This window comes from Didymella exigua (assembly GCF_010094145.1).
Source record: "Didymella exigua CBS 183.55 unplaced genomic scaffold M421scaffold_86, whole genome shotgun sequence".
NCBI classification, from domain to species: domain Eukaryota; kingdom Fungi; phylum Ascomycota; class Dothideomycetes; order Pleosporales; family Didymellaceae; genus Didymella; species Didymella exigua.
The window spans coordinates 6870-19650 of NW_022984860.1; the positions used below are offsets into that span (position 1 = coordinate 6870).

Sequence of the window (12781 nt, forward strand, 5' to 3'; positions counted from 1 at the left end):
ACGCGTCTCCACACATCAACAACTGGCTGCCCTAATAAGCTCTGTACCTTATACCTAGGTGCTTAGTTTAGTACAGGTAGCTAATAACTTAAGCAGCTGCTTTAAAGTGAGCAGCTCTAGGGTTAGTTAGGTGATGTGATAGTTAAGATGCCACATATGCCACATCTGGGTGGATTATAACTGCTGTGTAAAGAATTAAACCCACCTATTCTTAATAGGCTTTAATTTCCTGTTTTAAAGCTTCTCCTTAGTGCTTAGGAAGCTTGTTAGTTAGGTATAGGATACTTAGAAGTGATCCTTTATCTAAAACTTCAAACTTTGTAGTAAGCTTCTTAATATAAGAGTTGTAAGTAAGTGATAGGGTCTAAGCAGCTTAATTCTAGATAATTCTCACCCCTAAGAACTATTCTGCTAGTCTATAAGCTTCTATCCAATATTTGGCTATTAGGGAGCTTATCAGTTCCTCTGCAGCTGCTCAATCTTCGTGGTGATGGGCGAGGAGGATATCGTCTACATAGAATAGTAGAACTATCCTTCGCTCCTGATTAAAGAAGAGACATAGCTCTTCTTTTGAGGCCTTTAAACTGAGCTCCTGAAGTGTGGTAGAAAGCTCTTTATACTATAGAACTGGTAAATCCCTAAGTCTGTATAGAGCTTGTAGTAGGAGTACAACCTAATCAGGCTTCTGGAACCCATCAGGAAGCTTACAGAGCACCTAAGGCTGGTTTCTGCGGCTCGCATTCAGAAACGCACCTGCTACGTTAAACTAAAATAGTTCTAAATTAAACTAGGCTACTATAGCAACTATAGTGCAGAAAGACTAAGCAGCAAGCGTTGTGGCGTAGGTTAACTTAATTAAATCCTTAGTTTAGAGGTCCCTACGCACGCAAATCCTTGCCTTGCTCTTAATAAAGTATCTATCTTTGTTAAACTTATATGTGAATACCCATTTAAGTGGCAGAGGCCTGCCTTAGGAGCTTGTTCTGTTGATTTCCACCTAAGTGTTCTTCTCTATTAGCATTGCTATCTCTTTCATACAGGCTTGGCGAAACAGAGCGCCTAGTGGGTGATAGGCCAGCTCTTTCTATTTGTTTGGAGGCAGAGGAAGCTAGTCTCTGTGTATCTGTTGCTTGTTTTAAGCAATTAACTTCTTATTTTTAAGAACTAAGGCAGCTATTACTGCGTGTATAGTGACAAGGTCTCTGCCTTTGTTACTATACTTGTTAGCGTGTTTAAATAGAGGTTAGAGCATCTATAAATATGCTGCTAATTAAATAGAGCTGATTACAGTGTACAGTCCTGCTCTGTTGTTGTCTCTATCTTCATCTGCGAGCTCATCGCGCTGTCGTTCACGCAACCAGCGGCTCGATCGGGTAGCCGGGCCTACGTTCCTCCAAGTGTACGCGCGTTTCGCTCTTGGCTCACCTGCTCCTGTCGGCCTCTGAGAGGGTATGAGGACGATTGGAGAGACAGGTCTAATAATTAGATTATCGCGATCCTAGTTGCCTGCTAAGGGGCTCCCTTCTTCTATAGTAGAGTGCACTTCCTGTAAGTTTTCTTCAGTCAGGTTCTCCCCTTAGGGAGCTACCTGAACTTCCTCTAGCTGCTCTAGTTCTAGTGTTAGATTGGGTGAGAGGAGACCTAAAGCTTGTTGTCCTACGCGAATCTCCATTAGCTTGCTAGCCAAGCTTGCCAATCGCGTAGCCTCTGCCTCAGGAGCTCACTCATTACTAGACTAGCCTTCTAGCAATTAAGTTTGTTCCTAAGGTTTACCCCTAAGATGTTGTTTAGTGGACAGGTTAAGCAATAGATCTTCTCCCTTACTAATAGGGAGCTTAATTGCTTCTCCTGCATTAAATATCTCGCCAGGTTTATAAAGTATTTCAACAACAGCAATTGCCTCTAGCTCTAGGATAGCTTTAGACTTATCCTTACTATAAAAGAGCTCTTTGTTAAAGGTCACATTGCGCGTTGTAATGACCTACATCGGGAAAAGTTTTTCGAAATCCGGCCCAGACTGGCCATTGCTGACAGTCGTGGCATGGTCGTGCAACGGCCGTTCAACGGCCCCAACGGCCCCAATTTGCGCCCAACAGCCCTAATTTCGCGCCAACGTTGCCAACGGCCAAAACGCTGAGTGCCTATATTCAACAAACTCGAAACAACGTTGCAACGTCGTTGCATGGCTACCCTTGGTTCTGCTAGTACTAGTATTAAATATTTAAAAATTGCGAAATTTCATGCACAGATAGAGCGAAATTGTAGCTTCAAAATGAGCGAAAAATTATTGTTGTAGGCCTACTACAACGTGAGTTATAGAGCGTTGAAGGTTTGTTTGTTGAAGGTTTGTGTTTTGAAGTTGCGACAGCACACCATGGCAGCTGCAGCTGCGCCAGCACACAACACATCAGCTGCAGCTGCAACAGCACACGACGTAGCAGCTGCAACAGCACACAACAAAGCACCTGCTAACAAGCACACACTGCAGCACAGGCAGGCCTAGGCATAGAATTCTTAGTTTACCTACTATTCTTGAATAATATTCTTGTATTTTCTAATATTCAGGCTGCTAGAGCCCTAGCAAAGAATCTTAACTTAGTGTCTTAGCAAGGAACATTAAGCTTAAAACCTTCTACGCTTAATAACTATTCTATTAATAGGCCTATAATATTGTTTAATAGCTTATTTTAAAGAGGAGACTTAGTAGTATATTAATATAATAAAAGTATAGTTTATTAAGCAGAGCTACTATTGTAGCAGGATTAGGAGTTGTTGTGGCTATTACAGCCGTTGGGACTGTTGGAGCCGTTGGCTCGAAATTGGCTGGACATTGAATGCACATTGAATGACCGTTGTAGGCCTACAAGTCCTACTGTTGCCCACAGTACAATGCCACGATTTCCCGATTTCGACAACGGAAAAACTTTTCCCGATGTAGTTAAGTTGAGGTATCTATATTTAGTATATATTAGAGGCTTTGTAGCCCACCAGGTAACCAATATGTCCCCTTGGAGTGACTTTGAAGCCTCTCCTGTTTCGTCCAGCTGCTCGCTCCCTGTTCAGAGGATAAGCGCGGCAGCTATATGCGTATATCCCGCTCCAATCGGGTCTTAGATCAGCTGTGAGTGCCCTCACCCGCTCGGGTTGATACCAGCGGAAGTATTAGGTAAACCAGTGATTGAGCTGCTCGTTTGGGCTTCGCAGCTCGTTTGAGTGCGATGGACTCATATTATAGAGCCAAGTCGCTGCCATTACTACCTCTGGCCAGAGCTTCTCAGGTAGGTGTGCTCCGCTCCTCATCTTGATAGACTTAGTGATTATTTCTTAACCAGCTCGTTCAGCAGCTCCATTCGGCTCGTGGGTGTATGGAGGAATCTGTTCTATATCAATGCCTGTTTCAAGCGCCCAGCGTTGATATGCCGAGCTCCCTCTCCATGGCAGTGTGGCAGTGTTGTTATCTTGACTAATCTTGCAGATTTAGAGCTTATACTGTGTAGTTACCTAGCTTAAGAAGTTTGTGAGGACGCGCAGAATCTTAACTAGAGACTTTCCTTGCAATGTGTACGCAAAGAGCTTCCCACTATAGTACTCCTTAATTAAAAGTATCCACAATTCACTGCCTCTGCCAAGGGGCATATTAAATAGATCCTATCTAATTCTCCAGAACGGTCGAGCAGGCTTCTCACGAGGCCTGCGTGATACTACTTGTTTGGCGTGAGTCGTAGAGCAGACCTCACAGTCTTTTTGGAGCGTCCCACTTATCCGCACGCCGCGCGCTCGTTGAACCAGAGCTCGTAGAGCTTTTGGACCCAGGTGGCCAGCTCGAGCGTGCCAGAGCTGTTCAGACGAGCTGCGTGGGTAGGTGTTATATGATCAATTTGAGGTTACCGCGTTCAGTAGGCTTAGAGGATAGTAGAATGGCTTGTATTCAAAGAAAGTGAGGTTGTAAGCGCGCGTGAGGTTGGCACACACAACACTCTAATTCAAAGCCTTAATATATCCTACACAGAGCGTGCTGTTAAGACCTAGGTACTATACTCCTTTGTCCTGCAATTAAGCTTCTAAGATAATATTAACATAGAAACCTTTAACTACAACTACATCGCGAAGGAGCAGGTCCTCTGTATTTAGGCTGCGCTTTCTATAGAGGGCGTTTTTAAACAAACGATCACCTCGTCCTATAATAGGGAACGCCTAGGTGCCTGCCTCTACAGAGTCAGTGGACGTTAATAGGCGGAAGGTACTAGGGACAAGCTAATTAGCGCTGTTCACTAGGTGCGTAGCAGCTCCATTGTCAAGAATCGTACTCTCTAATAGAGGATGGGCGTCAAAGTCTATAAGGTTATACACCCTAGGTTGCTCATCCTCTAAGAGGTTTATTATCTTTAGGTTAATTAGAGCTGCCTGTATATTTCCTAGGAACTTAGCTTTAGGCGTTTAGTTAGTTAATTTAGCAGCTAGGGCGTTAGTAATTGTCTTTAGAGTGTTTAAGTACTAGCCTAGCTGCTTAATTGTCCTCTTAATATCCTTATAATAGTTAGTTCTAAGCCTCTAAAGTATCTGCTAACAGCGCTCATCTGTTAGAGTGTAAGGAGGGGTAGATAAGCCTCTGACTACTGTCTAGAGAGCTTAATAGTTAGTTAGTTTCTACTTATAGGTGCGAGTTTTGTCCTTATTACAGGGGCACTTGTATCTCTCTATATTTTTAGAGCTGTTAGAGTTACCCTAAGGAGCGCTTTAAGCATTAGAGCAGTTGCTAAACATTAGAAATACTCCTAGGTTATCCTTCCCTATTCTTATAGTATGCTTATGCATTAGTCTACTAAAGACCCTACTTACTTAGTCTAAAGTAAGCGTTTCAAGCCCTAGGATAGTGTCCTAGATAATCCTTTAGTGCATAGTACGAGCCTACTCTGGGGCGATTTAGTAGCTTAAGGCATCTAAGAAATCTTGAACAGCAAGCTCCCTATTAACCTCTGCAAGATTGTAGGCCTTAGCACTTATATAGAGGTATGACCACTTCTGGTACTAGTTATGAGGAGTGGCTTGTCCTTGTTTAGCCGCTCCAAGATAAGCTTAATATTCTGCTCTAATCTAATTCTTGGTACTAAGGGAGGTAGGAGCAAGCTCCTGCTTCAGGGCTTGGATGAGCGATTGTAGGGTGGTACTGTTGCTTGAAACGAGCCGTACCATCACTGGTGAGATGATTGCTGGGGCCACTGTAGCGTTGACCCAGTTCCAGAGCTTCTGAAGGCGCTCCGCCTTTGCTGCCTATTCGCTCGACCTGACCTTATACTTGGCGAGCTCCTGTGTATATGCCTCGGGGCTCGTAGAGGCAGGCGTGCCTTGTAGGGTTCGAGGGTCGATTGGTTGGGTGGACTGACTACGGGTTGAGTGAGCCGGGGGTCTATTTTCGTAAGTAGAGCTGAAGGCCTGCTGTTCAGCAGCTCCAAACTCCACCCCCGAGCTCATGAGAGGTAGCTCAGGAGCTCCTTCGTGCATTCCTGGAGCGTCCGGAGCGTCTGGGTTGACTAGCTCCCACACATCTCTCAGTTTGGCGTGCCAGGTAAACTGGATGTACTAGTTGGGCCAGTCCATTCTTGTTTTAAGTTGGAAGGTACCTATAGAGATAGCTAATTAAGCGTGTGAGCTATAATTAACTAGCTCGCCCATAATAGCGTTGATGGTGTGTTCTGAATTTAGGTTTAATTAGAGCAGCTAAGCTTTGTCTAACAAGCTTGATTAGCTAAGTGCGCAGGGAGATCTACTGTTCTTAGGAAGCCAGGCTTATAACTATCACAGAGCCTGTAGGACTATACTTAGGTAATTAAAAGTATTTAATTAGTGGCTATCTATCCTATTACAAAAGTAAGGTTTATATACATAGGAAATATGTGTAGATCACATAATCTAAGATAAGCGAGCAGTTGGCTAATTATCTAGTAGCTTGTCAACAAAGAACGGATGAAACGAGCTTCTGGTTTAGACCCAGAGGTGCTCGTCCTGGTTTATCTGGGCCGGCAAGCTCCACACCCTCAATTGAGGTGCTCGATTGTGTGACATTACTTTACCTAGCTACTATCTTCTTTCTATCTAGGTTATTTTCTATAAGGTTAAAGTAGCGTAGTTATTAGCTAGTTTACTAGTACTACTTACTCTATAGTTAACTTATCTTTACTATAAATAAGAAAGAACTACTAGCTTTACTTAGCTTAGTAGTAGTGCTACTATAGTAGTAGAGAAAATAGTAAAGTATAGTACTAGAACTAGCGTTTTCTATTTATACTTATAGTAACTTCTACTTTTAGTATAACTACTTTTACTAGCTATAGATTTTCTTAGTATAAAGTAAAGAATACTAAACTTATCTATATTTATTTTCTTTATTTATATTCTATAAAAGTAGTATCCTTCTTTTTATTAAGTATAGAAAAAGTAAAAGTACTTTTCTTAAGCTACTCTCTATTTATACTACTAGCTATAGCTATTGCTAGTACTTTTACTAGCAAGAGCTCTATACTATTACTATAGAAACTAAGAAAAGGTATTGCTAGCTAGCTATCTATCTAGTATAGATAGCTTTTTTCTAGTAAAAGTAATCTCTTTTCTCTATATTGCATTCACTAAGGCATCTCTTTGCAAAATCAAGAACATTTCTTCGTTCTCCTTGACAGATTGTGAATTTGGGCCTAATACAACTGCCGATGCGGGGTATGCATAGGAGCAAGGGAGATGGACCAAAAATCAAGAACTTTGTTTGCTATCTCGTGAAGATGTCTTCGTTGCGTGATTTTTCCAACTGCCGATGCAGGGCATGTGTGGAAGCAAGGGATATGGACCGAAAATCAAGAACCTTGTTTGCTATCTTGTGAAGATGTCTTTGTTGCGCGATTTTTCTAACTGCCGATGCATGGTATGCGTGGGAGCAAGAGAGATCAGCAGGAAACCAAGAACTTGTACTGCTTTCTCTTTACAGAACGTAGATAGCCACTGTTTTCTATAAGTAGAGGCAAATTTCTCTTTTTTCTCTTCCTCTACTCTACGCTTTAATTGTCTACTAGTAAGATAGCTACTTTTCTACTCTTTTACTATGCCTACTACTAGAAGTAACTCTTGTGCTTCTACTTCTTCTACTTCTTCTCCTACTTCTTCTTCTACCTCTTCTTCTTCTATCTCTAAGTCTACAGCTAAGAGAGGAAGACCTAGCTTTAGTACTAAGCTAGCTAGGTTAGAAAAGAAGACTAAAGCTTTAGAGCTAGAGATTTCTCTTCTAAAGAAGCTAGTAGATCTTCTCTCTACCTCCTCTACTTCTTCTAAGAAGGAAGAAAACAATAAAGTAGAACGTAAGTAAATATTCTTTTTTTTCTTTCTCTTCTATTTTATTTCTTTTCTTTTCTTTTTTTCTCTTTTATTCTCTATCTTTTTTTATCTCTTTTTTCTATCTTATTCTCTATCTTTTCTTCTTTCTTTTTCCTTCTTTTACTCTCTATCTTTTCTTATCTTTTTTTTCTCTCTTATTCACTATCTTTTCTTATTCTTTCCTTTCTTTTATTCTCTATCTTTTCTTATCTTTTTTTTCTCTCTTATTCTCTATCTTTCCTTATCTCTTTTTCTTTTTTATTCTCTAACCTAAACTATCACCGAGTGTCCCACATCACCGAGTGTCCCAAAATCTCTTGGCAGCCTCAACCTATGCTACAACTCCTTAATTTTATTGCTATTAAAAAGGGAGCCTGCGTATGTTGTACTAGTATCTAATTCTAAGGACACCTCTATATCCTTTTTGCACATTTGCGCATTATGCCTAGTCCTACTGCAGTTCCTACAGCGCTGAAGAGCTGGTTGGGCTAGTTCTTAACCACTACCACCACAAGCCTTCTTGGATCGCTGAGGCGCTATAGATGCCTTAGCAGCTACCTGCGCTGCAGCAGTCCTATACTCCATAGTACCACCCTGCTGAATCCGCTTGCGCTTACGCGATTTTCGCTTGGTTATCTCTGCTAATTGCTCTTCAAGCTTATGGATCTGAGCACGTTGAAGCGCATTTTTATGCAGCATTAGCTTACTACCTTTTATAAGCTGGGAGAAACCAGCCTAAGCTGTAACAGGCGAGCAAGTAAAGGAATCGCGTACAAGCTTTGATTGAGATCTAAACTCATAGGTATTGCTTAGAGTCTTTGACTGCTATGGCGTCTCTAGGAGGAGGGGTTCTAGCAGGGTACGCAGCCGCACTTTAAGGCGATCTAATACAACCTGCGCGTTGATTAGGTTGGTTGGTTGGTTGGTATTCATTTTACGTCTAGATAATAGGGATAAAGTCCACTATCTCGCCTCCCGAAGGGCATATACGACGTGCTGAGCTATAGGATTACAGTGCTAACACACTACCTTAGAAAGCATTTCTTGCCTGCGCAGGTATTGCTACTGTTTTAAGCTACAGCTCCCCTGCTAGTTAGGGAGACTAAGTAGTGTAGATACATTAGGGTGAATCCCTTTTGTGTGTTTAAAGGCAGTAGAATGCCGTGAGAGTAGAAGAGAGAGGTAGAGTAAGAAGGAGAGTGAGGAAAGAGTATGGTTGTTTGCTGTTGTCGCAGCACAGGGTGAGCTACTAGGGGCAGACCTTAGTGTAGTATTAAGTGAGTTAGGTGAAGGCTTTAAAGGCCTCTGGATCCCTAATAAGCACACTAGTATATGCTACACCTTCGCTACAGCTAGATGGTGGTATAGGTGGTTAGAGTGGCTATTGGCTGAAGGACCCTTAGGTCTTGCAGTAGAGTATAAGGTGCTCTAGTGTCTTGTTGCGCCTGTATAAGCAGGTAAGTGTTGCGTTGTTGTGTTTATACTTTTAGTAGTACTAGGCAAAGTTGCTGTGCATAGATTAGATTAAGAGTAGTCTAGCTAGGGTGGCTCTTAGTAGGTCTAGTTTAGGTAGTCTACTGTGTAGTGCATAGTTAAGATTCTAGCTCTTGTACTATTTTAAGAGCTTAGTCTTCTTATTAGACTACTATGTTTGTTGCGTGTGCTGTAGCATCTTGCGGGCTATTGTCTTGATGCCTGAGAGTGTGGGCATAGCCACTATTCCAGTCGGGGGTGATGGGTGCTGGGCTTCTAGGTTGGCAAGTCTGTCTGCTGCTTCGTTTCCTTTAATGCCTAGGTGCCCAGGGGCCTATTTGATTGAGACGTCGTGTGTCTCCATGGCACTGTGGCACTCTAGGAAGGCCTACTGTGAGGTAGGGGGTGCGTCGCCCCTGAGGCACCATATAACTGAGGTGCTGTCTATGCATAGCCAGATTCGGCGCGTGCGGAGCGCTGGTTGTCTGATAGTGTGCTAGAGGCCTTTCCACGCTCTAGTTGCCTTAGCGTCAAAGACGTGCGAGGTAGAGTGGAGTAAACTACGTCTAGTCTGTAGTTGCTTTCTATTCTAATACATAGCAAAGCTATAGGTAACCTGCTTTTCTCCTTCCTTTGTGTACTATTTAGAGCTATCTAAGAAGATAGTAATATCTAAAGGTAGAAGGTTAGCCTACTATTCTTAGAAAGCCTTTGCTGTAGACTTTTTATCTAAGCCTATAGTAGGGTCTGTGCAGTAGCTAGGTAAGTAGTAAGGGGCTAATAGTGTTGTCCTAGGTATCTTAGGCAGAAGAGATCCTAGATACTAGACCTTGGTCCGCATTCGCTGCAGCTTTCCAGCTAACCTGCCTATACTCATCCTTATAGCTACTGTGCAGCTGGCAAGTAGATGTTCTGTATCTACTGTGCGTAGATGTGTTGCAAAGCAGAGTTTAGCTTCTTCCAGTGCAGTAGCAGCAGAGGGTAGTCCAGCGTCTCAGAAGAGAGTAGCAATAGGGGTTGTTCGCCACACCAGGAGGATCCCTCTTGCTGCTATAGCCAGTGTTTTGTCCATAACCGCTATGTGCCACCCAACATAGGCACTGACTTCTGCTAGTCTTCCAGGTTTAAGTGTACGTGGAGGTTTAGTACAGCCTCTGTACCAGCACTCAGCCCTATACAGAAGAGACAGGTATACGCAGGCGAGGGTAGCCTTGCGAAGGGAGCTAGCTGGTGGTCTGTAGGCTGTGTTTGCTAGGCTGCGGATATGGTAGGCTACCTTAGCCACTTTTGCATTGTGCGTGGCTACATGCCGCTTAAAGGTAAGTTTGCAGTTAAACTAGATCCCTAGCTATTAGAGGGCTGGCTAGGTTCTTAACGTATTTAGCAAGATTAGATTAATTATGTGATGCTTGTCTATCACATAGGGGGGTGCGTAGCTGCTCTTCTGTTAAGTAAGGTAGATTATTTCTTGTTTTTCTAGGGCAAAGGTGACCTTGTTAGCTGTGCCCTATGCTCTAATCTATTGTAGGTCTGCTGCTAGGAGCTTAACGTTCTTATCTAGGGAGTGTAAGGCTTAGTATAAGCATATATTATCTGCGTATCCAAATCTCTTCTTTATGTCCATAGACAGCAGCTCTGCCAGATACAGTGTGTACAGGATTAGGGAGAGGGGTGAGCCCTGCGGCGTGCCGCAGGCGACTAGGCAGCTAGGGGTGGTGGCTTGGCCTAGGCGTACTTAGACCCTTTAATTAGTAAGGAAAGAGTTAACAAAGAGGATAGTCCTTTGTAGCTAGCCCTGTTAGGCTATCTAGTGCAGAAGGCGGTTCTTAAGGAGAGCGTTAAAGGCGCCTTGCACATCTAATATTACTATTGTGACGTGCTAGTCTTTAGCCCACGCAGCTTCTGTGTTATAAGTAAATGCTGCAGTAAGATCTACAGTAGAGCGCTTTAGGAGGGCGCCTCTATATTAGGGGCTAAGGATCTTGTAGGTTATAGCAGTCTACGCTATTCTTCTGGCCACTGTCCTTTCAAGTCCTTTTCTAATGCAGGAGAGGAGTGCTATAGGTCTCTAGGATTAGGGTGACGTCTAGTCTTTCTTTCCTGCCTTAGGTATTATAGCTACCTCTGCAAGCTTCTACTAGCCTAGGAAGTGGTTTAGTTAAAGGCATTGCTGAAAGATCTGTTGTATAAGTTCCCTAACCTGGGCCTAGCAGGCGCGGAGCAGTCGCACTGTAGAGTGGTCAGTTCCTGGCGATGTGCTGGAGACCCCTATTGTATTTCGCTCAGCTTCCTCTAGTGAGATGTGTGTGCTCCAAGGGAGAGACGCTCTTGCTTCCTGCTCTGGTTGGTGGCTGAGGTCGTCTTCTACTGTGTAGCGGTTAAGGATTTCCTCTCAGAGTGCCTCTGCCTCTCTAGGGGGTTAGATATTGTTTTGCTGTCTATTATAAGAGGGGTGTCCTAGTAGTTTAGTGTAAGCTTGTGCTAGGCAATTACCTTAAATAGATCCTTGCTATCCTTAGCTTTATTAATAATATGTCTCTAGTATTGCCTTTTAGCCTGTTAGACTGTTGTCTTAAAGGCTTGTGTTTCCTCTAGTAGGGCACTGCTGCAGCAGTGTTGTCTGGCGTGTTTGTAGGCTTGGTAGGCTGTCTTGCACTCCTTGGTCCACCACAGTGCGGCGCGTCCTTGCTTGCAATCTAGCTTGCCTGCTGTCTGTATAGAGTGCTGGAATGCCTCTGTTAGCAGCACAACACATCTGTCAAGCTATGCTGCGTTGTAAGCCCTAAGCAGGTCTAGGATATTCTGGACGCCTATCTTAACAAGCCCTGTGAACTTAGGTAGGCCTGCTTCTGCAACTTAGTAGTGGTGCTGATCTAGGTGCTGCATGTCCCTTGTAGAGGTAGGGACATAGGTTACTATTGTCTCGTGGTCTGATCCGCTGTGCATGCTCGCATCTACTCAGGACTGTGCGAATGGGACATTGGAGAAGGTGAGGTCAATAACCTAGCCAGCTTGGTGTGTTAGCTGTCCTAGGATGCCAATGTAGTCCATAGAGGCAGCAGCAGCCCATCTAGCTAGCTCGGCACCCCCGTTGGCTGCGCTGGCGGTAGGATTGAAGGACTCATGCTTAGCGTTGAAGTCACCCCCTATGAGGCATTGTTGAGGAGGTGCGAGATGCGTAACGTATTGGATTACGCTAGGGGTGTATGGCTGTCTATAACAGTTAAGGATTAAGACACTATTTACAACAGCCTACAGTAGATCTAGGTGATTAAGGCTTTCTCTAGCCTAGAGTTTTAGGTAGTGCCCTTTGCGTATATAGGTTATCACCCTAGGGCAGACTAAGCCTAGTGTGTTAGGGGCATCCTAGGTGCTAATAGGTGTAAGGTGTCTGTAGCCTAGGTAGGTAGAGGTTCTTGAGTTAGCACAGGTGAAGGGTTCTTGGACGCATACTACGTCCATGTCCTTCTAAAAGGCCACTTCTAGTATAGTAATATGGCAGGGGGAGCTTCTGCTAACGTTGGCCCAGCATACGCAGAGTTAGTTTCTCTGCTTGCTAGGCTTTTGTTGCCTGTTGTGGGCGGAGGTAGTGTGTTAGTGTCCTAGCATGTAGATAGTAGATCCTCGCTTATGCTGGTGTCCTCCCTCTCTAAGGTAGAGGTGTTAGTGTAGATAGTTGTTTGTGGGCGCATACTGTTAGCAGACATGTCCCTTATATTTAGGTTTGCACAGCCTGCAGCAGCCTGTCTTAGTCTCTTTTCCCTGCTAGTGGGTAAGGATGCTTAAGAGGCGCTGCTTATTTCAGTTATAGCTACCCTACTCTCTTCCTCTAGTGCTTGCCTTTAGAGAGGAGAGTAGGGAGCTAGGATCTCTTAGGTGTCCTCTAGGGTGGTATCCTTGTGCTGCAATGTTGCTTAGTTAAGGGTTTCTTCTACAGTCCTGTAGAGAT

At 43.7% G+C, this 12781-nt stretch overlaps 2 protein-coding genes across 2 annotated transcripts; both read right to left on the reverse strand.

Moving 5' to 3' along the window:
• Nucleotides 1-2958: 2958 nt before the first annotated feature.
• Nucleotides 2959-3529, reverse strand: M421DRAFT_413425 (uncharacterized protein; the record flags this gene model as incomplete). Its single annotated transcript, XM_033590453.1, has 2 exons — nt 3173-3529; nt 2959-3130 (listed from the first exon to the last, which is right to left on the reverse strand). The coding sequence occupies exons 1-2, from the start codon at nt 3298-3300 to the stop codon at nt 2959-2961; spliced, it is 300 nt and encodes a 99-aa protein (XP_033442508.1). The 5' UTR covers nt 3301-3529.
• Nucleotides 3530-12198: 8669 nt separating this feature from the next.
• Nucleotides 12199-12372, reverse strand: M421DRAFT_78996 (uncharacterized protein; the record flags this gene model as incomplete). The annotated part of the gene is given in 2 exon segments (XM_033597448.1): nt 12199-12297; nt 12313-12372. Coding segments are annotated over 2 exon segments (159 nt in total), but the record flags the coding sequence as incomplete, so codon positions are not given.
• Nucleotides 12373-12781: the final 409 nt, after the last annotated feature.